This window comes from Rattus norvegicus, chromosome 10 (genome assembly GCF_021556685.1).
Source record: "Rattus norvegicus strain SHRSP/BbbUtx chromosome 10, alternate assembly SHRSP_T2T, whole genome shotgun sequence".
In the NCBI taxonomy this organism is placed as follows: Eukaryota; Metazoa; Chordata; class Mammalia; order Rodentia; family Muridae; genus Rattus; species Rattus norvegicus.
The window spans coordinates 63,366,564-63,392,840 of record NC_141543.1 but is presented as its reverse complement, the minus strand read 5'-3'; the positions used below and the strand labels follow the sequence as shown (position 1 = coordinate 63,392,840).

The window sequence follows — 26,277 nt, the reverse complement described above, 5'->3', positions numbered from 1 at the left end:
CTAGGAACAAGAGAGAATCCATCACATTTAACACATTTATTTGGGAAAAAAAAAATCCAATGAGCACCTACTAGGACAAAGCAGAAGTAAAAACGTGTGCATGCTCTCAGGAAGCTTAAATCTATTTGGGAGACCAGACAGATACAGGTTTAAAAAGTAAACACAAATAAAACCTAAGAGCATCCAAACTAGCACTACCTTAAAGCAAAAGCTCACCCAGTGCCAAATACCTAGAGGGGTACCCAGTGCTGAGAACTCACAGGGCTCCTGGAAGTCAAAGTAACTCAGAGAAGCTCCTGAAGAACACGGGCTTAGGGATGGACACTGAAGGAAGGGGTGCTTTGGCCCTGAGACACAACCATTTGCAGAGGTTAAGAGTCAGTGGGGAGACTGACCTGGCCTGAAGTCTCAGCTGGGGAGTGGTGGGAACTAGAGTCAGATAGGTAAGGTGAAAGGAGACTGTAGAGAGCCTTGACTGTCACACTGAGGAGTTTAGACTTCACCCTGTGAGCAATGGGGAGCCATTAATGGTGCTTGGTAGTGGAATGACAAGATAATGCAGTGATTAAAAATAAAAACAAAACCAAAATCCTTGGTATTTCCTGATATAATAATGCAGGTGCAAAGAGAGGGCTTGGATAAAGATGGGGACAGAGGGAGGAGCAGAGATGAACATCCTAAGGAAGAGTCTACGGGGCTCGTAGCTGACTGCAGAGGAAGGGCAAGAAAGGGCAGTAGTGAAGGTTATGGAGCAATGGTTGGGGGCTGGACAAATAATGACCACTGAACATTGCTGGGAGACACTCTAGTTTCACACTTTGGAGGCAGGGTGTAGAAATGGAAATCCGTAAGAGAAGTCCAGAGTCTGGAAAAGAAAGTGCCAGAGGGATTATGGGATTATTCCTGCACGTGGGACAGTAGTCAAGGACAAAAAAGATGAAGTCTTGGGGGACTATGGAACAGAGAAGGAAGCCTGAATACAGCTGATCTTTAGAGAAGGAGGGAAAAAGGACAACAAAGCAAGATCAGATAGTGAGAAAAGACACTGACCCACTATGGACAAGAGGACAGAGCCTGAAGGACAGCAGATTTAATGGAAGGGAGCATGGGTACTAGAAGAGGAAGAGCCACTGGGTTTGGATAAACCATGGGGTAACTTGAGAGGGAGAGAGAGAGGAGAAAAGGAAAGAAAAGAGAAGAATGGGAAACGAGTAGAGGCAGAGGACAAACTTGCTCCATTTAAAAAATATGATACGCCTAAACTAAGTGCTACTGTTCAGTTGAGGACAGGAGACAGCAGTCATTTAAAGTGTGGGCCTGCAGGCACTAGAAGCACAGCCTCCTTCTGTGAGGGGACAGCAAGAGAGATTCTCTGAGTACCAACTGTATCTTGACAATCTTTCATTCCACACTTCCAGACACACACTGTATTTAGGTCCCTGTTGTACAGTTAGGACAAAAATAACAATGTCAGCTTCAGCCTCAAGGAGCTGGCAGTCCCACAGAGGCTTATAACGTAAGGCAGTGGATACAAGGCACAAAGCCCCACCCAAACAGAACAGTGTCAGAAGAGTTAATACCTCCTTCCCATCCTGGTGTGGGTGAGTGGGCCAGCTTGCTTCTAATTCCAACTCTGGGCAAATCTGATGCCTGAAGACAGGTTTCCACAATGGAGAGTTCAGGACCGCAGTCAGCTTTGCCTGTGATATTGCCAGGTTACTGCCTAACTCTGTAGAGAAAGTGCAGCTCATGAGAGTTCTATTTTTAATTTAATATAAAAAACTGTGAGCTGACAAAGAACATTAAAAAAAATTGGAAGAAATTCACCTACACTTCTGAGAGTGGACTCGAGCCACCTCATCAGCATACACCGAGGCTCAGCACCGGGAGAGAGCGCCACAGAGACATGTATGCTTCATAGGTGGAAAATACAGTGTGAACCACCCCCCAGGCCTGCTGAGGCCAGGTAGGAATACTAATCTTACAAAAGCGCTCACCATTTACACGGTTGTTTTCACACAACATAATTAAACATCCTATAGTTAAACACAGAAGCATAGTCTAGGAAGGCATAAAGGTACTGAGCATAGTCATCTTCAGGGGTGAGAAGGGGAGAGGTTTCTATTGGTTTGGATTGGTTTGTTTTGTTTTCCAATATATCATTTTTCTGTGACATTTTACTTTTACAATGGAAAAAACTCAAGGTTAAAAAGATACCAAAATAGAAAAGGATTTTTTGAGACTGATATGTCCTGGAATTTGCTATGTAGACCAGGCTGACCTCAGACTCATAGATATCCTCCTGTCTCTACCTCCTGAGTGCTGGGATTTAAGGTGTGCATCACCAGGCTTGAAAACAGAAAGACTTATTCCAAATCTTTGATGAGTTTAAAAACAATCTTAAATTATTTTAAGACATAGCCATTACCTCTGTATCTGCAGACAACATAAATATCCACTTACATGGCATGCAGTTGTTTGATCCTATATCTCTGCTCTCTGGCTGGAGTATACCTCAATCTATTTATAAAATAAAAATCAGATTGCTTGCTAGAACCTGGCTTCTCATCCACTTGTCCTCCATAGACAGAGGACTGAGTGGTACCCTCTGTGATGAGAGCTAGACCCTAAGTTAAGAACCCTCCAAACAATGGTATCAAGTGCGTAGTGGAAACTGACAGGGAATGTTGTCAATACCTTACTCTGTCACTATGTGAGGACCACTTATAAGAGTCCCACCTTGCTCTTCAATGTGGTTCTGAAGAAAGAAGGAGACAGAGCTGTGGACTTACGATGCACTGACTTGAGTGCCATGCACTGGGAAGCAAGGCGCCCCATCAGTCGGGAGACAAGGAGTTGCAAGTCCAAGCCCCAAGACACAGCAACATCAGGCAGACCATAGGCAGTGACAGTGAACTTGTAGCCCCACTCATTGTTACTGCTGTCAGAATGAAAGAGGAACTGCAGCCGAGGGCCATCCTTAAAGGTCACTTTCTAGAGACAAACGAAGTCATGTGGTCAAAGAGATGGCAGGGGGCTAACTCAGTTGTCAGCAAGCAACTTGAAATTTAAAACATTTAAGAAGGGGTCTCTATTTCCAGAAGTCTAAGCTAAGGAGAAATGTACAAGGATGCAACTAAGCCCCAAAATTCATAACTGCATTCACAAAGAAGCAAAATAAGGAGAAAATGGCTGCTGATGACCAGCCAGTGACCATGATTATGTAGGCTTCTGCTCCGAACCTCCTGCCCAGAGATCAAGAAAAACTGGATTCTGGGCTCCTTTTCCTGGTTCCATTGGTCAAGACTGATAGTTCTATTGTCCCAAGGACTAACGAAGGGGAAAAACTACCAAAGGGGGTATTCACTTCCTTCTGGGAATGCCACTCACCTTGGGCCATTTATAAGTCCCAACTTTGGTGTCATAGCGTGTCTTCCCACCTCTAGAGTCAGTAAATTCCAAATAATCATACCTGTGAAGACACAGTCCCCATTACTTCCTTTGCTTGTTTCTGACCCACTATTGCTTGAGAAAGTAACTCATGAGTCTCACCTTTTCTCTGTTTCACACCTCTCATCAAATTCCACCTCAAAATAAGTTGCCCCTGGGCTAACAAAGACAGATACTTCATGGCAGTTATTTTCATAGTTGTGGGTGGATTCCTTGGTCCAGGTATGCAATACCACAGGTTGCTCCTGCTGCCAGGTCTCCACATCCAACTAGAAAGACAAATGAGTCAGCAAAAGCAGTTCAAATTACTCCACCCCAGCTGGTACAATAGGCTGCTTCCCAGAGCTGCAGGAGCATGGACTCTCATAGCTCTGAAAAGCCACTGTTCAGAGCTAAAGGCATGACTTTGCAATCCATATAGACACCAGCACCTGTTCACCACTCCAAACAACACACCCATCTTTACTATACTCCAGGGGCTCTGTGACCACCTTCTATCTTTTAGCAAGAACACAGCTACTTCTTACAAATGATTACAAGTATGACTTTTCAGTGGAGAAAAAAACAAAAACAAAAGTAACAAAGCCCCTGAATTAGAGAGTTTCAATGGGCTTAACTTATTCTTATTTGGGACTCTGGCAGGTGTGAGACTCCCCCCCTCTTCTCTGACTCTCTTTTAAGCCTACTAAACGTATGTCTTTTCTGTGGCCATAGGACTGTTGTGGAGTGCAGCCCATTGGAAATTTTGTATACTGCAAAATAAAGAAGAGACTTCCAAATCTAACTTGTCTCTGAAGTCTTCTAGGTCTACATGTGGGGACAACAGTCAGAGCAGTCACTCTCTCCCAGGAGAGTGAAATGCAGCTTCAAGGGCCACCTTGAGTCACCTTGCTCAGGCCTCCTTCAGGGTCACTGCATAGCTTCTTCAGGAGCTCTGTGAGGGTGCTGAACTCTCTTAGCAGTGTGCAGTGGGAAACATCTAAAGTGCAGAAGTCTAGCAGGAAGATAACCTGCAAGAAGATGGACAGAGGGCTTACCATACACTTCAGACGGTCTCTGGGCTAAATATCCCTCTCTGCTTATCACAAACAGCCCCCATTTTCTCTTACCAGTTGACGAGCTGCCATGGAAAACACCGAATTACATAATTTTTCTACTATGGTCTTTCCACTATACTGTGACAAAAGGGACTCCAAAATCACTCTCATGCTTGCCAGAAACTGTCCCACATCTACCAAAACATAAAGGGAGAAGTCAGTACTTGATATAGGAAAAAACATTCACTTGCTTAATTGTCATCAAAAATGAAGCTATAGAGCAGTGGTTCTCAACCTGTGGTCAGTAAAGACCATTGGAAAACACAGATATTTATGTTACAATTTATCACAGTAGCAAAATTACAGTTATGAAATAGAAATGAAAGTAATTTTATGGTTGGGGTTACCATGACATGAGAAACGGTATTAAAGGATTACAGCATTAGGACAGTTTAGAACCACTGCTGTAGAGGGATACAGAAGCTGGGGGTTCCGCATCAGATGAGACTGTCAGCCATCAGGCAAATGCTTCTGGGAGGGAAAGCAGTCTAGAACTCAGTAAAGGTTGCTCTTAAAGTGAGCTATGTCTTTGTTCTTGTTACTTTTCAGGGAAGTGAGGATAACATTTCTCTAAGTGAAGCTATCTATGCCAGTCATGGAGGCATGTGCCTGTAATCCAGCACTATGGGCCTGAGGCAGAAAACTGTGAGTCTGAGGTCAGCCTGGGATAGTAGTGAAACTCTGTCTTAAAGAAGAAAAAAGACAAAATCAGCCCTGCTAAGAGGACTGTGATACAGAAAACCACATGCACACTCAATACATGAGTACATGAGTTACAGAGGAAGAGTGTTCTTGCCAGGTCAAATTCAGAAACCTGTCTGTGGTCATGGATTGCTGACACTCACATTTTTCAATAAGATCCATGGCGAGCTCTTTGGCTGCAGCATCTGTGCTCTTGAGCTGCAGGAAGCACCAGGAGAGCAGGCTGCCTTGCACAGACCAGAACAGGGAGAAGAGCACGGAGCCAACCTCCCCATGGGCCCGACCGAGCATCAACAACTCACACTGCAAGAAAGTAGACAGAGTGTCCAAACAAGACTATTCAGAGATCACAGTGAGATGTCTCTGCCAGAGCAACTGTTACTAGAGACAAACAAACAAACAAACAAACAAAACAAAAACAAAAAATCCCAAACCATGTACACGGGGAATAGTCAATCCAGTAGCAGAGTGAGAAAGATGGCTTTATGAACAAAGCCACAGTTTTCTTCCACAGGCCATCTGTTTCTGCACCCCAAGGAACCCATCCAATTGGTGATCTCTTCCTTCTTTTATATCTTCATTCTTCTCTCTTTGTGGCTCTTCCTGTGTATTTGATCAAATTTCTTTTACCCTAAAACAACTGTTCGTTTTTTCTATGGCCTGTCTAATCATCATCTCTGTTCTTGAAGCTTTCTTTAAGGGGGTCAGTCACCTGACCCCTAGAGTCTGTCTTGTACGTAAGTTCAAAGGTGTATTTATATTGGCACCATTGTGGAATCAACTTCACCAAGCTAGAACCAAATCATTTTCTAAAGTAAAACAGATAAGTTATGACGTGTCATAAAGGCTATTGGAAACAAGTGAAAGACAGCACATATATCAACATGGTAAACCTCACAACCAATACTCATTAAAGCAAGTATGTCACAGGCATATGCATAGGATTCTGTCAGGCAAAACAAACAAACACTGCAGAGAAATAACAAGAAAGGAAAGAAAGAAAATCAGTGAGTCCAAATGAAATTATGTTGGCTCCATTTAGAGAGGAGAGAGAAAGTCAAGTTACCAAAGAGCTAGTGTGGCAGGGAGCCTGGACTTCAGATAGACCAGCCCTTAAATAGTGTGTGTGTGTGTGTGTGTGTGTGTGTGTGTGTGTGTGTGTGTGTGTGTGTGTCCCATCCATCTATCCATCCTTCCTCTTCTGCATCCATCCATTCTCCTCATTCTAAAAGGTACCTTTACAGCTAGGCATTTCTGTACCCAGTTTTAATTCTAGCACTCAGGAGGCAGAGGTAGGTGTATTTCTGGGAGTTTCAAAACGGTCAGGGCATGAGACCCTATTTTATTTGTTTATTCATTTATTTATTTTGGTTTTTCAAGATATGGCTTCTCTGTGTAGCCCTCGATGTCCTGAAACTCACTCTGTAGACCAGGCTGGCTTACACTCAGAGATCTGCCTGCTCTGCCTCCCAAGCACCTAGATTAACAGTGTGGTTGGCCACCCCGTCTCTCTTTTTTCGGGCTGGAAAGCTGAGTTGGTTCAGCGGTTGAGACTATTTGTTGCTCTTGCAAAGGACCCAGGTTCAGTACAATCATCTCTAACTCTAGTTCTGAGGAATCTGATACTCTCTCTTGTTTTTGTTTTTTGTTTTTCTAACAAGGTTTCTCTGTGTAGCACTGGCTGTCCTGGAACTAACTCATTATGTAGACCAGGCTGGCCTCAAACTCAGAGATCTGACTGCTTCTGCCTCCCAAGTTTTGGAATTAAAGGCGTGTGGCACCAATACTTGGCTCCAATATCCTCTTCTGACCTCGGAGAGCACCAGTCAAGAATAATACATACATTCAGGGAAAATACTCACATACATAAAGATAAAAAATATAAACTTTAAAAAATTTAAAAGTGCCTTCATTTATTGTGGTTTTGCTTCTGTCTCTCATTCTTTTGCTTCTGAGGGGACCTCACAGGTACCAGTTATCATGTGGAGGGCACAGCTTCTCTCTGCCCCTCACACTTTGTTCACTCTTGCCCTCACTTTTCCTCCTCCTTCAGTTGCAGCTCTCTTGAAATCCTGCCTATGCCCTCCCAGTTGGCCTTCCTTTGCAGATGTCCTCCAGCTGCTCATAGAGCTGTCCAGGTCTAGCTTCACCTACCACCAGCATGTTAAATCTTACAACCCCAGCTCTGACTCTGGAGTGAGCAGCTCCGTCTCACCTGAAGTTCACACACTGCTATTCCACTCTTCAAACACCTGTTCCTTCCCAGCTTGTCTGTCACAGGCCCCCTCTGCCTACACTGCCTCCATCTTCTTCTCTAGATTTTGTCTCTCCGAGGCTCCAATATCACCTTCTCCAAAGCACCTTTCAAGTTCCTCTAGATAGGGCTATGTGTGCTTCCCAGCCTCTCCCAACCTGACTGTGCTGACAGCATGACTGCATAGTGAGATTGATGGCATGTCTTCTGCTCTCGACACTGGTCTCCTCTATCACTACATCCCTTGTGCCTGTCTCAGGGCCTTGTACACAGCAGGCATCCAGTGGATACAGGTGAATTAACAGACTCAGGAGAAAACTTCAAATAAGCAGTCCTGAGCACTTTTACCTAATCCGACTCTACCTCTCTTGTATAATCAATCACCAATATCTCAGGGAACTATGCCAGAAGCTGAATGATCTCTGCTTCAGAGGCTCAGTGTAATCCAACTCCTCTGTGCTCAGATGTGCGAGGGCTAACAGGGTAAGTATTGATCTCCAAGTGCTAAGGCTTACAGGGAAATCTTTGGCAAAAATGCTGCGCCATTTTTCTAGCTACAGCTTACAACAAGTGTGACCTTTTGGAAAGAGGACAAGACAGAGTAGCCCAGATTTTAGTCCTGGCTCCAACATTTAGCAACTCCTCCCACAGGAAGCACAATCAACAGAGTGAAGTCCAGTGGGATCCCTGAAGTTCTCTATCTCAGCAAGTGAATGCAGGACTGGGGAAAGTGAGAGTTTAGAAAGACTCACATCTGAGGAACATACAGAATGGAAATGAGCTTCAAGGGAGGGGAAATGGCAGAAATAGAGGTGGACACTAGAGTGAGCAGTGGCCACCCAGGGTGGAGAGCACATATTGGAAACAAATAGTTAAGAGCGAGCATTAAAAAGAAGATTCAGGGATAGCAGAAGAGCCCAGAAAAATGACAGAAAGCACAACGTCAAAAACAGAAGGAATATAATGACAGAAACATTAGTGTGAAGACATGGTAGTTAGACAGTGGCCAGCCTCAGTGGAGCTGGGATCGCTGGTAACTCAGTTAGACTACATGCTCAGTAAGGCTACAAGAGAAGGGGACTGCCCACTAGCTTACTACTGCACATGGTTTTAATAACAACTGAGTAACGGGGAATACTAACAACTGGAGGTCAGGGCTAGGATGTAGTTCAGTTCCCATGTCAGTTGCCTAAAACACATAAAGCCCTGCACTTCATCCCCAGAATGCATATTCTACCTATAATCAAAGCATACAGGAGGTGGAAGCAGAAGAATCACAAATTTGAGGTCATTCTTGGTAAGTAGTCTGGGTTAGATGAGACTGTATTAAAAAACCAAAAACATTTTAAAAACAATGAATTAAACAAACAAGCCTAAAAACACTAAGCTCAATCACAAAATATAAGATGAGTCATTCTGAAGTCCATATTTCCAAATAACTCAAGGGTGGGGCCTAGACAATTCTCCTACTATAAGAGCTCCTTGGATTCTTAGGTTACTAGAGTGAGCCAAGGAGACTATCTCAGAGCCTCCTGAGGTGCTTGGTAAAAATGTTTAAACCTTATCCCTAGGGATGTGGAATGAGCAGCATGCTGTGGGACCTGGAAATCTAACTTCTGTTTAGGCAATACTTATTGGTATCAGTGTGGGCCACATTCTAAGAAGAACGACACATAAATTATCACCATCATGAGATAGAGAGATTATAGTGGCAGAGTTGATAGGGCTGAAATTTCATGAACTGATATTGGTTTAAAAAGTCAAAGAAGTTTTCAGAAAACAAAAATCAGATCTTCGGGGTTGGGGATTTAGCTCAGTGGTAGAGCGCTTGCCTAGCAAGCGCAAGGCCCTGGGTTCGGTCCCCAGCTCCGAAAAAAAAAGAAGAAAAAAAAAAAAATCAGATCTTGCTGGGCTCACTGACCAATACTACTGGGCACTTGATGTCCATTCCTCTGTTTATAGAAGTCTTACCAAGCACTCTTATGTTTTCAGTCCTTGCTAAGATAAATGAAACTCTCCTATTTGTTTGCAGGGGCAGCTGGAAACCTCTGTGCCCGAGTGAAGCAATCAATATCAAAGTGTAATCATATTGCAAATGAGGGTTACAGGGAAGGAATGGTGACCAGCATAACCGTGTTCCTGACAGCAGAAAGTGAAGACAACAGATCACTGTCACTAGGTACCTCTCGAGCAGCAACAGAGAGAAGGGTGTTCATGACTGCCAGGACTTCACTGGTGTTCATGGTGGCCAGGTCACTCTTCTCAGGTAAAAGCAGAAGGCCTCCCGGATCCTTATCACTGAAAGGACACAAACCTGTCAACATCTGAGTATGGGCTAGGGATTTTCATGTTTTCTACCTTGAAGGTCCCAAAAAGAATGTAGACAGCTTTCAATGTCAGGAAGACAAGCTGTGCTGTCCCTTATATCACATGCAAATCCATTAGCGTCTTTGATAACAACACATCTCCAAGTCCTCCCAGCTCCTGCTTATCTTCTTTTTGCAAATTACTACTCCATGCTTTTTTGCAGGTGTGTGTGTGTGTGTGTGTGTGTGTGTGTGTGTGTAGGTTAGAAAATAACCTCGTGAACTATTCCTTAGGTACTGCTCACTTTCTTTGCTTGAGAAAGGGTCTCTCACTGGCCAGGGACATGCAAAGTGGGCGGCTGACCAGCAAGCCCCAGGAATCTCCCTTTTTCTGCCCCTCAGCACTGGGATTACATGCCATACTACCATTTCTGGGTTTGTTTGGTTTTTTTGTTTGTGATTTTTGTTTTTTTGTTTTTGTTTTTTAATGTGGATTCTGGGGATTGAGTTCAAGTCTTCTTGTAAGGCAAGCACATTACCACCTGAGGTATCTCCCTAGCTCTTGCTTTTGTTTTTGAGACAGAGTTTACTATATGGCCTAGGCAGACCTGGAACTCAGTATGCATGCAGCCAGGGTGGCCTTAACCTCTTGGAGATTCTTCTGTCTGCATTGCTGGAATGCTGGACTGATAGGCATGTGTCACTACTCTGGTTTGTGGCTAGGTTTTAGGTAGTTGAATATATAGATTTAAATATAAGACCTGAACCTCCTTCAATTACAGTTTTTACCTTTAAAATTCCCTTAGACACTGAAGCACTCAGAAAGGATCCACAGTGGACCCAAATATAACTGTTTTTATAATGACTAGGACTTGAAGTACATCACTATTCTAGTCACTCTTGCACCTAGAAAAACTTCAGAAACTGAAGCTTTATAGATTAGCAGAGGAAGCACAATTACAAAAGACATGAGAAGAAATAGCTATCATAATAATGGTGATGATGACAATAATAATTTTACAAAGATCCAAAGTAATTGACAAATAAAGAAAAGTAAACTTACCTAAAATATGTGCAGAGTGAACGGAAAGTGAGTTGCAGAGACTGCTTGCGTTCGTGCTCAGTGACATTCTTCTAGGAAACCAGAAACTGTACATTTAGAAAACCGACTCCCTAACATTCTCGAGACCTTAGAGCAGCACAGAATGCCACCACCCACTGGACCATCTCAAAGCATTCAACTAAGCCAGTAAGCAACACTCCTTCAGGACCTCCTGTCTCCATCAGTTCCTGTCTCCAGGTTCCTGCCCTGTTTGAATTCCTATCCAGACTTCCTTCAAGATGAACAGCAATGTGAAGTGTAAGCCAAATAAGCCCCTTTCTCCCCAGGTTGCTTTGGTCATGATTTTTCATCATAGCAATAGAAACTCCAAAACAGGAATTGGTACCAGGATTGTGGGGTATTGCTGTGATGGACCTGACTATGCTGTTTTGGGGAGGATTGTAGAAGGGACTTTGGAACTTGGGCTAGAAAAGCCACTGAGTGTTCAAAGCTTAGTGTGCTGTTCTGTGGGAGCTTGGAAGAAAAGAATGTTGAGAGAAATTCAGATGATGGAAGCCTGGCTTATCAGGTTTCAGTGGAAGTTTGAGAGTCATTTAAAGACTCTATTAGGGGTGTTGAATATTTTGAGTTAAGAATTTGTGGTTCTAGTCTGCTGGGACTTAAGAATAAGCTGTGATTACCAAGAGACCAGATCAACTAAAGTTGAATTTGAATTTTTAAACAGATTTTAGAATTTTACAAAGACTCTGGATTTTAAGAGACTAAATATTTTTTAAAGAGACTGAATTTTTAAAGATTTCAGGACTTTTAAATTTTGCAATGCTTATGTTGAAATGTTGATATTCACGTGTGATCTTGGGAATGAACAAGAAAGGAAATGTTATAACTTAACAAAATCTTATGACTTAAGAGTGATGTTTGTGTGTCAAGGTTACAAGGGGTCACCAGCCCCTAAACACCAGTTTCTATGTAAGGCACTAAGGGAGGTTCCAGAGCATTTAAGACCTAGGCCTCTGCTTGGTACAGTACGTTAGGAACATAGAGATAGGCACAGTAAACACAGCTGCCTTATGAGAGAACTGTTTACAACATAAAGATTAGCAGTGCTGTTTAACTCATGATGGTGTAAAGTGAAAAACAAAACAAAACAAAACAAAAAACAACAAAAAGTCCCAACCTAATCCCTCTCTGAAGGGATGAACAGAGAGAAAAAAACAAGGCTGCTTTGCCAGGAGACACTAACCATTCAAGTGGCCAAATGTCTCCTATGTTTCACATGGGACACATGCTAACAACAACAACAGTCATTTATTCAGCTACCTGATGAGTGCTTCCAGCAGACAAATGCAAGAGTACTCCATATAAAACGTTCCACTTGACAGCACAGTGCTTTATCTACAAAAAGCACCTTTCACGTTGGTACTGAATCTGAGGAATGTGGAAAGGGGCCCTAGGAGGGTAAGAACCATCAGCTGAGGAGCCAAACCTGGTTAGGTTTTCTTCAGTTATATACTGAGATAGTTATGAATAAAACAGATGAGGGATTTACTTCAAAATGACACTGGGTGAGTGTGTATACTGAAAAGTAAGTGAGGCATATCACAGATGAAACAAGATTAGCCTGAGTGTGCCACTGTCAAAGTTAGGTGATGGCACTCACTAAAATTCCTTTAAATTTTTCTCATAATTTGGGAAAGAAAAGATAAAAATTCATTTGTAGGGAAGTCATAAGAGTGGAAACTACACTGTGACTAAGCAAGAGGACAAGCTATGAAATCCAAATTGAACACAGTCCTTTAAAATCTCACACAAAGCTGTGCAGATGGTGAGAGCATCAGAAAACACTGTCCTGTATTCAGAGAAGAAAAAGACTAACTCAGTCATGGAATCCACACTTTTGGTACATAATTACCATCATGGTGAAGAGTTGGTTTCGCCGGGTCTGTCGATCAGGAAAGAAGATGGCAGCCCCATTGAGAAGAGTGTTTCTCACTTCTTGTTTTAGGATCTCCATGGGCATGGACTCTCCATCAGCTCTATCTACCACTAATGAAAAAGAACAACAGATCAGCTCTAACACATTCCATCTATTCCCTAACTAACCTGATTACAAATTCACTACTCCACGCTGTGCTTTGTACCAGAACAAACTATTTCTTTGTATAGGTTTAGTAGTAAAGGTAAATTAGTTTTTATTAACATATGACTAAAACAAAGACTATCTGGACAAATTTGTATATCTTGATTTCTCTGTTCTCTTGAGACACACTTGAGACAGACTTAAAAGTACTCTCAGGTGTTATATGTGCTTCATCCTCGGTTGTTACTATAGCCTCTCTCCCTAATGGCCTCGTCCAGAGTCTTGAATGACTTTAAGGTTGAACACTGTGAAAGTAATTACCCTCAATATAACAGAACTGTATCAGAAACTAGGAGGAAATCAGCTGTTAAAAAACAAACCCTCGGGGCTGGGGATTTAGCTCAGTGGTAGAGCGCTTACCTAGGAAGCGCAAGGCCCTGGGTTCGGTCCCCAGCTCCGAAAAAAAGAACCAAAAAAAAAACAAACAAACAAACAAACCAACCCTCAACTCAAAACAGTAATCCAAAAGGCATCATACAAAATTCTCCTGTAGTGTTAGGGATATAAATCAGTTGGCAGAGTGCTTGCCGAGCATTTGTGAGGCTCTGGGTTTGAGGCCCACAACTACATAAAACTGAGTTTTGTGAACAAGAAAAAGATCATCCTGATTGAGGGAATCCAGACCTGGAAAACCAAAAAAAAAAGCAACAACATCAACAACAACAAACAAACAAACCATGGTGTGCACTAACTTCTAAGTGTATGTTAGTCATAAAGGTCAAAATAGTCATGCTACAATGCACACTCCCAAAGAAGCTAAGTAACAAGGGGGGCCAAGGGGAACGCTTGAATCTTACTGAGAAGAGGAAATAGATTCAACATGGGGGTGAGGGTGGAGGCAGGGGACTGGGGGGCCGGGAGAGTGGGAATGGAAACAGGAGGGATGAGGTAGGGGGAGGATGGAGGGAGAAAGTACTGGGAGAAAGTACTGGATTGGCAGTAGGCTGGCTTTTGGGGACTCTCTGGGATGAACTAGAAACCTAGGACAATGGAAACTCCCAGGAATCCATGAGGGTGACCCCAGTTAAGGCTCCTAGCATTGGGGGATTATGGACCCTGAATAGGCCATCTCCCATAACCAGGCAAGACTGAACACCAACCCAACCACAAAACCTTAAATGCATAATCTGTCCTGCCCACAAGATGTGCAGAGGTAAAAGATGAAGCAGAATTTGACTGATGGGCCAACCAATGACTCACCCAACTTGAGACCCATGCCATGAGAGGGAGCCCACCCCTGACACTATTAATGATACTCTGCTATACTTGTAGATAGGAGTCTAACATAACTGTCACTAGAGAGGCTTCACCCAGCAACTGATGGAAACAGATGCAGAAACTAAAAGCCAAACATTAAGCAGAGCTTGGGGAATCCTATGGAAGAGGGGACAAGGACACCACCAGAAAACCTACAGAATCAACTAACCTGGGCCCATAGGGGCTCATAGAGACTGAGCTACCAACCAGAAAGAATGTATGGAATAGGCGTAGGCCCTCTGCACGTAGGTAACAGTTGTACAGCTGGGTCTTCACACAAGACTCCTAATCAGGAGCAGGGGCTGTCTCTGACTACATTGCCTGCCTATGGATCCCTTTCCCGTAACTGGGCTGCCCAGTCTAGCCTCAATAGAAGAAGATGTGCCTAGTCTTACTGCAACTTGATATGCCAAAGCTAACTGATATTCATAGAGGTCTCCCCTTTTTTGAGGAGAAGGGGTGGACGGGGGGGGGGGTGAGGTGAGAGGAAGGGACTGAGAGGGGAGGAAGAAAGGGAAGCTGTGATCAGGATATAAAGTGAAAAAATAATTAATTAAAAACCCTGAGTATTATGTTATGATTCCTATTCCTATAATTTCATTGCCTGGGAGGTACAAACAGAAAGATCATTCTCAACCACTTAAGGGAGCCAGAGGCCAGCTAGGATACAGAGACCTACTCTCAAGGAAAAAAGAAAGAAAAGGAATAGAGGGGAGGCAGAAAAGCAAGCAGGTTCAGGTCTACAGTGCCACATGGACCTTTCTGGCTCACATAGTCACTAGACCCCTCTGACTTCTATAGCCAAGTGGCTTATAGTCATCAGTACAAAGTCACATTCAAGGCACACCCTAGCACCTACCATCACATAGGTGTGTGTAGAGCTCCTTGGCAGCCTGTATTCCCTCAGGACGCTGTGCTGCAGGCTTCTCCTCCTCTGAGACAGCTTGTGGGTCACCCTGCAGCACTGAGAAGCAGCTCTGCAGGAGCTGCAGCAGAAGGGTCTGTGCACAGATGCATTCTTCCCTTGGACTGCAGAGGACAAAGAACATCAGAGAGCAGAAGAACAGGTACCATTTACCCTCCAAAGCCATATAGCTGTCTATCAAGGAATTCCCTCAAGACATCAGGTTCAGTAAAGGAACACCAAGCCAGAGAAAGTTAGGAGGAACACAAGAAACACTGCCAGACACCTGAAAACAGACCCCATCTGAATGCCCACTGGAAACAGACCCTGTCTGAATGCCCACTGGGGGAAGGAGACACATTTCTGATTTTGTTTCTTCACCTGTAAAATGAGGAGATGAATCATGTCCTTCATTTAAAAGGCTGAGATCAGAACAAAAGAGTCTCAAACTTTGGAACTTTTTTCCTGATTTTGGAATATCTGCACATATATGCATGCATCAGAGAGGAGGGGAGAGGGGAGAGGAGAAAGGAGAAGGCTCTCTTGGAAGTCATGACCCAAGCTTAAACATGAAATTTATGGAGCTAGAGAGATGGCTTGCTCCACCATCGTAAGAACTAGCATTCAGATCCCAGTGGCCTTGTAACAAGTTAGGCACATCTGTGAATGCAGTAACCCAGCTCCAAGGTGTGTGTGTGTGTGGTGGTGATGGGGCACAAAAGATAAGATTTCTGGGGCTTATTGGCCTCTAGCCTAGCTAAGAAAATGTAATACCCAATGCTCTCTTCTGGCCTCTACATATACACAGGCCCACACACCCACACACATGAGCATAAACTCACACACACATAAATAAACAGATAATTTTTTAAATATGAAATTCATTTCAGTGATGGGAACTGAAGCCAGGGCCTTGTGCATGTTTACACTACATCACTAGAGACTGAAGCCCGGACCTGTGCAGGCTAAGTAAGCACTGTGCCGCCGGGCTACCACTCCCAGCCATACGGTGCTTTTAGCTTAGCTGCATTTTGACTGTGACTCATGATATGAATTATCTCGAGTTGTGGAATTTTCCACTTGTGACTTGCCAAAAACTTTTCAATTTTGTGATCTTGGATTAGAGATGTTCAACCTACATCACTGTAATGCCTGACCTGTTTATCCTATCAGCTGGGAGGACAGTCGATAAGGAAACGGTTCCTAAAAACGTTATAGGAATCTGAGGGCCATTTTCTACAATCAAATCTTTTAAATCAGAAGAACACACACAAGAAAAAAAGTTTAGAAGGAAAACTATCCATTTCAGTTTTGCTTATGATTGTCACTTCATAACAAGTTCTGACCTACTTTTGCTTTAATTTACTGTAAAAATTCCAGAAGATCTGCAAATCAAGACCCGCAAAATCCAGGAAAGACTTATATTTTAAGCCACTTTCCTTTTGCTGCACCTAAAAAATGATAAAGACAAGAAAAAAAGTAAAATTAAAAAAAATATTTAGAGAAATATTGAGATGTCTCATTAACTTGCTATGGTTAAGAGAGATGACCCACCTAAGTGAAATTTCCATATAACTCAGAAATGTGTATATCTGTGTGTGTGTGTGTGTGTGTGTGTGTGTGTGTGTGTGTGTATGTATGTATGTATGTATGTGTCTATGTGCATGTGTCTGTGTGAATGTATGTGTGTGTGTTTATATGTATCTTTGTGTGTCTCTGTGTATGAGTGTGCACATGCACATGCAAAAGTAAATGTAACACTAATATATACATGGCTACACAGCCTCTCTGATCAAGCTTTACATGACAATGGTGCCCACGACTGTCCTGACTTCCCTACATGTAGCCTGCACTTCTGTTGTAACCTAGCTACTACCCCTAGGCTTCTCTCTCGTTTTTGCTATGATAAGAGTTCTCAGTGAACAGAGACCCAAACACCATATACATACGCACTGGCTCAACAGCCTCTTGTGCACTGAAGAGAAAAGAAAGCTAAGGGTGGACACTGTTATATACACAAGGAAGCACTCCATAGTGATGGTGGTACGACTCCCTTGAATGAACTGATACTGTGATTTGCTAATAACTGTAAAAGTCAGCATCAAAACTCTAAATATTTCAAACTCAAATCCTGACAGCTTAATCCATTTAATAAATGAAACCCACTTCCAGAGGTGAAATGTAATTCTAAGACTTAAAGCCACAGACCTTGTGATGCTGCTGTGTTTGCCGACCCTGGGCAAGCACAAGTGGGGACAGTATCATGTGTCTGCAGGTCTACTCCAGGGGACTTTACAACAATGGTCACATGCCATGTTGTATTCCACAGACTGGTGGCAAAGCCCACTGTCTCCAGCCTTTTTGTATTATTGTGCAGTAGAAAGAATATCTGTTATATTCATCAATACTGCCCTAACTTCAGAGGGGCCAGGTTTTTTAGGGTTTCCACTTTCCCTAACACTGTCAGTCATTCCTCCTAGAGGAGTGCTGTGTAATAATGGATGAAACCTTACCAGGTCATGGGCGAGCTGCTGGATGAACTGCAGGGTCCTAAGAAGCAGGGTGGCCCCATAGATATTCTCTGTGTCCCTCCTGCAGTGGGCGTAGAGGATGCTTTGTTCCGCTTCTGCCCTTGCAGGCCGGAGGTACCCACTGATGCTCAAGCCTTGCACACCCAACCGCTCAGCTGACTCTTGGCGGGTGCAGAGGAACTTCACCATCAAGAACTAGGAAGGATAAAAGAGACCTAAGAGAAGGACTTGGAATCTCTAAGTACATGAAAGAAGACTGAAAGACCTTTTTAAAAAGGCTCTTTTTGGTTTTAGCGAATTTTCATAAAGCATAATCAGTACTGGGGACACAAAATAATTCAGTATCTTCAGCCAACAGAAAAACAAAACAAAACAAAACACAGAATAAGTCAGGTTTTGTTAAGATCATACTAAGAGCAGGAACCTTCTGAAAGGTAAAAACCAGGCAGGAGTAAGAGAAGTATGTTTGCTTTTTCAGACAAAAGAGTCAATGCCCTAAGGAATCACTTCAAGTTTTCCAAGCAGCACGTACAGCTCATGAACTGGAAGCAAAGACACACTTTTATCTGTGCAAACAAAGCAGAGTATTCCCAAAGTTGAGCTTTGGTGCAAACTGCTCCTTAGAGGGAAAGTCCCTTTCATAAAGGCCGTGCTGCCTTCCTTCCAGGTTTACACTGTATTCATTTATTTTATGCGTGTGGGCACATGTATCTTACAGTGTGCTTGTGGAGGTAAAAGGACAAACTGAAGGAGTTGGTTCTCTCCTTCTACTATGTTGGTCTCAGGTCCTCAGCAAGTGTCTTTACCTACTGAGCACCTCACTGGTAATAAAAGACTTTCTGAAATCTATTACTCAGATTCACAAATATGCATTGAGCATGTGTGAACTCTGAAGAGAGTTCTGAATTCTCTTACTTACTTTAAGATTTATTCTTTTTTTTTTTTTTTGAGCTGGGGACCGAACCCAGGGCCTTGCGCTTGCTAGGCAAGCGCTCTACCACTGAGCTAAATCCCCAACCCCAAGATTTATTCTTAAGTTAAGAAAAAAAATTACATGGCCAGGCAGTTACTAGTCTCAGAACTGGGGAAACAAATCCATTCCTCTTGCATTTATGCCTGTGTCCTACTCACTGTAGTATGCCTTTCTGACACATCTCAGCCAAGCTAAAGATTGTGGTCTAACCCACTTCCAGCACTTGGCATGATTTCACACTCTCTTTCAGATGAAGTCTTCTCTGGTGAACCCCAGGCTGGGTTAAATCTCCCTCTGTCACAGTCATATCACATCTGTCTCTCCCACCCCCTCTAAAGTCCCAGTGTTAGCTCAGGGCTGGTGCAGTTAGCAATGTTTACAGAAGGGGAGAGCAGGTAAATGAGCAAAGGGCAAACTGGGTAGCGCTTACTTTGGCAACTCTGCACTGTTGTAACTTGACATCTGCTTCATCCCACTCTTCTTCTAGCTCAAACCAGCCAATAGGATCATCTTCTCCAAGGTCATCAGGTGAGCAACCAATCCTGCCAATACACGTGTAATCATAGATATTTTCTTGCTTCTAAATTTCTCCAGAGACTGACCTCATCCAAATGGCATTTAAGTCAGGCATTTCAAGTGATATGCAGGAGTGACATGGGCATTTCTGATAAGCACTGAGGAAGAGGCAAGAGTGGCTTCCCTTCCCTAGGTCTGACTAACTTGTGTATAACTAGCCTGAGGTCTGAGCCATGTACTAACAGCTGAAGGGTTGATGCCTCAGATCCTGGAGCTCTAATCTCAGCCGCTACAGGCTTCTGTTGATTAGCAAGTCTTCCAAAGGAAGCATTCCATCCTTAAAACAATGGGTAATTGCATGCTGCTCTTTAAATGCTGAATGGGTGAGCACTACTCCCTCTTGAGCAGGCACTCTTTCAAGAACCATTCTTTGTTTGTTGGTTGGTTGGTTGGTTGGTTGGTTGGCTGGCTGGTTTGAGACAGTCTCACTAGGTAGCCTTAGCTACTCTGGAACTCACTATGTAGACTAGGTTGGACTTGACCTAACAAACATTTGTTTGCCTCTGCCTCCCAAATACTAACGTTAAAGGTCACCATGCTTCAAGTTTCCATCCTTAAAATCTCATACTACTTGGTCTATGACTCAGCTCTCACACTAACAGCACACTGTATAAGCATGACAAGCAACCAGAGTTAGCTATAGGGAGAAATGAAGAAACTGGACAACAGGATCTGGAACAAAGGAAAAATTTTATTCTCTTCCTCACACAAGTATTTCTTGGTAGCAATCTTTTGTGGTATAATTGATCACAACAGAACAGGTGAAATTTGCTAAGCCTGTGAAATGTCAATGGGTCTCACCCATAATACATGTTTGAGGAATTTTAAATGTGTTCTTTGAGGACATGCTATTTCAGTGGCACACATATGTACCAGGCATTTGTGCCTGGCCTATGTGAGAACTTGGTTCTATCTTCAGCAGTGTAGCTCAGGCTGGCCTTGAGCTCTCAATCTCTTCCTAACCTCCTGCCATCATGCCTGGCAAAGTCTACTCAAAACAGTCTGCAATCTAGAAAGCTGGCAGAGTCAGGCACTGGAGAAGCAAGCCCACTCACTAAACCACACTGTACAGCAGACAGGTGCTGACCCCAGAGCATAGTGCCAGCAGGACATAACAAAAAATGGTCAAGCAAATGTTATTTCCAACTGTAAAGAGACTGATTTTATATGTAGGCCAACTTAGTTGGCCTATATTGAAGAATAACTCAGGCTAGAACCAGATCAAATCATTAAGGGACTCATGAATAAGTTTATATTTAGGTTAAAAAAAAAAAACAGCCTGCATAAGATGTGAAAGCCCTTGTTTGACAAAAAGTTTAGAGGAAAAGACCTATTTTAATATCCCAAAAGTGAGAACATAGTTGCTTAAAATTAGGTGATACCTGTAGCCATTATTAAAAAAGAAATCATGCTGGGTGTGGTGATTGAAACCTGTAAGTCTAACACAAAGGAAGCTGAGGCAAGAAGAGTGCTACAAATTCGAGAGCAGCCTGGCCTTAAAGTAAGTTCTAGTCTACCCAAGCTAGTAAGACCTAATCTCAAAAAACAAACCATAAACAAACAGACAATGAAGGAAGAGGAGGAAAAGGAAGGAAGAGGAAGAAAGAAAGAAAAAAAAGTCTTAGGTCCTTCATATAACTACTGAATCAGACCTGTATTTTCACAGGATCCCCTGGTGATTTATATGCACATATATGCCTAATAGCACATACTGGGCCATATTTTAAGACTGCACTAACCCTGGGAAATACAATAAATAGCATGGGTGGCAAGTCCAAGGGCTCTCATCCTCAGTTATAGCTTCCTATCAGCAATAAGGAGGGCAACACTATCTGATGGGTCATCAATGATCTCTGTGGCTATGTCTACTTTAAGCCTTCATCTTAATGACCCATAGTACACCCATTCCCTGATTTCTGAGGGTATAGTCTGGGTTGCGTCCTATTCTCTGTCTGAGTTTTCTGTCTCTCTTAAGTAGTGCTGCTCATCAGGGGACCTATGTCTGTCTAGTCCACGGTCCTCCAGAGCCATCTCTTCTATCTCTACAGTTTCCTTTAGTTTTGTTTGAGACAGGATCTTAATCTATAGCATAGGTTGGCCTTGAACTCTCAGTGATCTTACTCAGCTTCCTGAATGCTGGGATTACAGTCATGAGGCACGATACCTGGATCCTATATTTTTAACAAACATTTCAAAGACTGTCATGTCTGTCTACAAGAATCTCTTCTGGGTTGGGGATTTAGCTCAGTGGTAGAGTGCTCGCCTAGCAAGCTCAAGGCCCTGGGTTTGGTCCTCAGCTCCGAAAAAAAAAAAAAAAAAGAATCTCTTCTAAACTGCTGACCTGTTTGTCTGACTGGCTGTAAGACATCTCAAAGTCTTACCAAGAAGGCTAACATTGAGCTGTCTTCCCATATTCCTGCTTCTCCCTGGGGCATGTTCTATCTCAGAGAAGGGTATTACCAAGTTCTCTACCTGCCCAGACCCCACACCATAAACTTGTTGCTACCCAGCCTCCTTACCTCTCCTGCTCTCTCCTCAGTCATCCCCAGGGCCCACTGTATCAGGCCACCTTGCTCCACTACTGCTGCTGCTGCTATGGAGGTCCTGTGCTGGTCTAGGCCATTCTTACCTTCAGCTTCCTGGGCCACATGCTTTCTCCCAGCCTCTGCCTCTCTGCTTGCTTTTCTCTATCCATGATGTTGCAACACAAGACTGAGCAGTTCTTCTGGAACACATCTGACTTCCTTCATATTCTTCTTACCTCCCCAATAACAAGCTCTCCCCTCTGCCTGCTTGCCTCCCTGCTACACATATGTGCTTCCAAGGTAAACTAAGACCTCAAATAGACATTTCTACTGACCTGGCCTCTCCCAGCTCTCCAGCTCTGCCCTTTGCCACTCTTTCTGACAGTGTAGCTCAGTGATACAATCACCAGCTCCTTCACTGTCTATGCTTCACCTCTAGGTCCTGGTGCCTACTTTTCCCTCTGCTCAAACTACACACTACTTCTTCAAGCACCTACTTTTTCTTTGCTACTTTATGGGTTCTTCTTTTTCCCACTCTTTATCCTAACTCCCCCAGTTTTACCCCCATCACTATATAGGAAAGAAACAAAAGTAGAGGGAAGAGAATGATTAGGAGTCATTCTGATTTCTTTCTTGACCATGGCTACTAACCAACTGCAACCACCTCCCTAAATGCCCAGCAACCACTGACCCTGCCTCGGGGCTCATATGCATGTGCCCTCTGAAAGTTCTCACAATTCCAAAGTCACACAGTCACAGAAATCATCTGCACCTGGCAAAACCACACTTCTGCTAGAGCATGAAACAAATCATGCTCAGCTGCTGTGGGCAGTTTGAAGCAGCACCATAACCCTACACTAGAGACTAAAACAAAAGTACATTCCTATATTTCTGTGTTTTTAAAAGAAACCAAAATTCCAGAATTCTTTAAAAAAAAGTCACTATACAAAACACCCATCTAAATACATCTAAAAAGAATTTTAAAAAAATTTTAAATGCTTGAGTGACAGAAGAAGGGTTCAGGACAGCATAAATTTCTCAGTGGTCAGGTGAGACTCAGGCTGCTGCCAACTAAGGCATGTATCACTCCCCAGCCATTCTAAAGACCTGTGACCCTTGTCATAGATAGGGCCAAGTAATAAGTTATACACAAACTAACAGACCACTGTACAGATGCTTTTAGAAAATAACAATGATTTCTGGCTTCTGTGGCACCTTTTCTATAAGCATAATTCAACAATAAAGATACATCCTTTTTTTTTAACTTCTTTTTTTTTTTAATTTTATTTATTTATTATGTATGAGTAATCTGTAGCTGTCCTCAGACACACCAGAAGAGGGCATCACATCCCATTACAGATGGTTGTGAGCCACCATGTGGTTGCTGGGAATTGAACTCAGGACCTCTGGAAGAGCAGTCAGTGCTCTTAACCGCTGAGCCATCTCTCCAGCCGCCCTTATTTTTTTAAAAACGGAGTCTTACTACGTAGTAATGGCTGGCCTAGAACTCACTATGTACATGAAGCTAACCTCAGACTCACAAAGGTCCACTTACGCCCGCCTCCCAAACGCTGGGATTAAAGGCATGCAGTACCACACCCCAGCAAGAGAACAGATACAATGTTTTGACCACACATATTTTCTTTCTGGGCTGTACCTGCTTTTTACAAACTGCCTCAGTTCCTGGAGCTTCCATCTGTCATATTTTTCAAACCGTTTGAAGTGTTCTTCTGCATGAAACTTATCAGAAGGCGAGTTATAGGCAAATACTAGCCCACACTGAGCACCGATGCCACCGCGGCGAACCTGGGAACAGAGGCAAAAGTTCTCTGCTGATTTGTCTCTGGTTAAGATCATAGTGAAACCAATAAAACAATATTCCAAGTTTCTATGCTCGGCAAGTTAGGGGGCTGTTTCCTACAAAACATTACCTTGACTCTCCATCCTTATAGTCACACTGTTTATAGAGACTTAAAACTGCATCTAACGTTGTACACTTGCCCTCTGCTACAGGACTGAGACAGAGGAAGCTAATTACTGCATACCAATGACAGGCAAGGACCTCTGGAAATATAACCCAAACCACTTTTTTAAAACAAATAAACAAAAGCAAAAAACAGGGTCTCTCTATGTAGAGACCTAGAACTCACTATGTAGAACAAGCTAGCATTGAATTCACAGAAATCCACTGCCCCTGCCTCCTGAGTGCTAGGATTAGAGGTGTTGGTTCTACCATGCCTAGCTCAATGCCTTAAAAACTTTTATTATTTTATGTGTTTGGGTGTTTGACTGCAGATATGTCTGTGCACACATGCATGCCTAGTTCCACATGGTGGGTCATCATGTGGTTGCTGGGAATGGAACTCAGGTCCTCTGGAAGAACACCTAGTGCTCTTAACTGCTAAGCCATTTCCCCAGCCCCTAATCCACCTTTGAAGAACAGTACCACTATTTAAGGAAGGTAGAAGAAAAATTACCATAATTCTGATCTGTGTAACTTGGAAGGCAGACTCAGTTCCTGCAGAAAAAATAGTACTTGCTCTGGTTTTTCCAGTCTCTGTAAGAAAACCTAAGAAAAAGGAAAAAGAAGTCAGGATGTTTGAGCCATGTTTACAGCCCCAAGATCTACTATCGACAAAAGCAAGGGTAGCCAGCCTTTCTGGTACCTTTGTGACAATTAGAAAAATAATACTTCTTAGCAGATATGGTTCCCTCCCACACCTCTACCTTCTGCAAAAAAGCAGTAGGCAATAAGAGAATGGCTAAGGAATCCTCTAACACACACACACACACACACACACACAACACACACACACAACACACACACACAACACACACAACACACACACACAACACACACACAACACACACAACACACACAACACACACACACACACACACACACATACACACACACACACACAGAGTACAGTCTCCTCAGATTGTGATTTTCAATCAGAGACGGAAAACTGCAGGATCAACCATCTTCCTGATTCATCCCTAAAGCCATGACTAATGTTTGACTGAGCTGATTAAAAACAAGTAGGTTTAGCAACTGAAGGCTGGTCAGCTTCTAGAACACGCTGAAGCAAAGGCTATGAGAGAGGCTGAAGTCAGAGGGGTTACTGGGCACCCTGTCTAACTCATTCTGAGTTAGCTCCATCTTTTCCTGCCTCTAAGCCATTTCATAATTTTGTGAATTGAATATTGAGGGTAACGCAAGTGATTATTATGCAAAGAAATATATAAAAAAAATTAAAAGAAATGTAGCTGATTACTAACTGTAAGTAAATCCAACATTGTCTTTGTGTGTTTTATGAATTTTCCTATAAACTATTGATACTGGTTCCTTTCTTAATTAAAAAGTCTGGTGTATTCATTCACAGTTGTACAAGAGCCATATACCTTTTTTGGTTGCAAATTACATCTCAACTTACAAGAAGACCTGTTGTTAAACTCAAGATGTAACAGTGTAGTGCAAGGACCCGCTCAAGTCAGGGCTCCTTGAGCTTTCTCTTGGGACCTGCCCTGCTTTCAATCATTCTCCTGGAAAGTCAAAACACTGAAATGACGTTCATGTTCTCATTCCATACCAGAGTTAATAACACAAACATTCTTAGACTCTGGGTTTCCACAAGACAATGTACAAAATGTGTTACAAAGATCATGAAAATTAACCCAAGAGATTCTTCGCTAATTCACAGACAGATGCTGTCATATGATCTGATTTTATCGGGGATGAGAAGCAGTACAATGGCAAAAACCCATAAAACTACAACTGATGTTATCAAATAGCAAATCTATTTACAATTTTAAGACAGCATGGTGCCAGAAATGCATACAATTCTAAGAACAAAACTCCCAGACAATCCTAATCATTCCCAGAGTCCTGGATGAACCTACTTATACGAATTAGTTGTAAAGGGGTTTTTATTTCTCTCTCTCTCTCTCTCTCTCTCTCTCTCTCTCTCTCTCTCTCTCTCTGAGACAGGGTTTCTCTGTGTAGCCTGTCTTGGGACTCAACTCTGTAGACCAGGCTGTCCTTGCTTCTGTCTCCTGAATGCTGGGATTAAAAGCATGTACCACATCACCCTGTAGCTTAGCTGGCCTGGCCTGGAACTCACTATGTAAACCGGGCTGGCCACAAACTCACAGATATTTGCCAGGCTCTGCTTCTCCACTGAGGAAGGTTAAAAGTGTGCCAGCATCTCAGGCCAAAATAAATGCTTTAAAGTTTTAAATTATTTGTTTATTTAATTTTATGTGTTTATATGGATGCTTGAGTGGATGCATGTGGGCTACATGTATACAGGTACTCACAGAGGCCAGAGAGGACATCAGAATCCCTGGATCTGGAGTTACAGGTGATCTAAGACTACCTGATGCAAGTGCTGGGAACTGAACTTTGGTCCTCTCTAAGAGAAGAATGTGCTCCTAGCCTCAGAACCACCTCTCCATTCTCAAAATAGATGTTTTTGTTTGTTTTGGTTTTTTCTTAA

At 42.9% G+C, this 26,277-nt stretch overlaps 1 protein-coding gene across 10 annotated transcripts in view; it reads right to left on the bottom strand.

The window, feature by feature from the left end:
- Positions 1 to 26,277, bottom strand: part of Zzef1 (zinc finger ZZ-type and EF-hand domain containing 1) — a 137,110-nt gene that overhangs the window by 61,647 nt on the left and 49,186 nt on the right. For 2 of the 10 annotated variants that reach the window (XM_087570546.1, NM_001427300.1), the window contains 16 exon segments: positions 24,256 to 24,347; positions 23,436 to 23,584; positions 19,108 to 19,219; positions 17,687 to 17,899; positions 16,524 to 16,624; positions 15,129 to 15,298; positions 12,785 to 12,918; positions 10,873 to 10,943; positions 9,687 to 9,801; positions 5,393 to 5,552; positions 4,560 to 4,681; positions 4,338 to 4,460; positions 3,553 to 3,719; positions 3,391 to 3,472; positions 2,793 to 2,994; positions 1,581 to 1,729 (listed from right to left, as the gene is read on the bottom strand). In XM_087570546.1, the coding sequence (XP_087426672.1) occupies positions 1,581 to 1,729; positions 2,793 to 2,994; positions 3,391 to 3,472; positions 3,553 to 3,719; positions 4,338 to 4,460; positions 4,560 to 4,681; positions 5,393 to 5,552; positions 9,687 to 9,801; positions 10,873 to 10,943; positions 12,785 to 12,918; positions 15,129 to 15,298; positions 16,524 to 16,624; positions 17,687 to 17,899; positions 19,108 to 19,219; positions 23,436 to 23,584; positions 24,256 to 24,347 (2,162 nt within the window). 10 annotated transcript variants of the gene reach the window in all.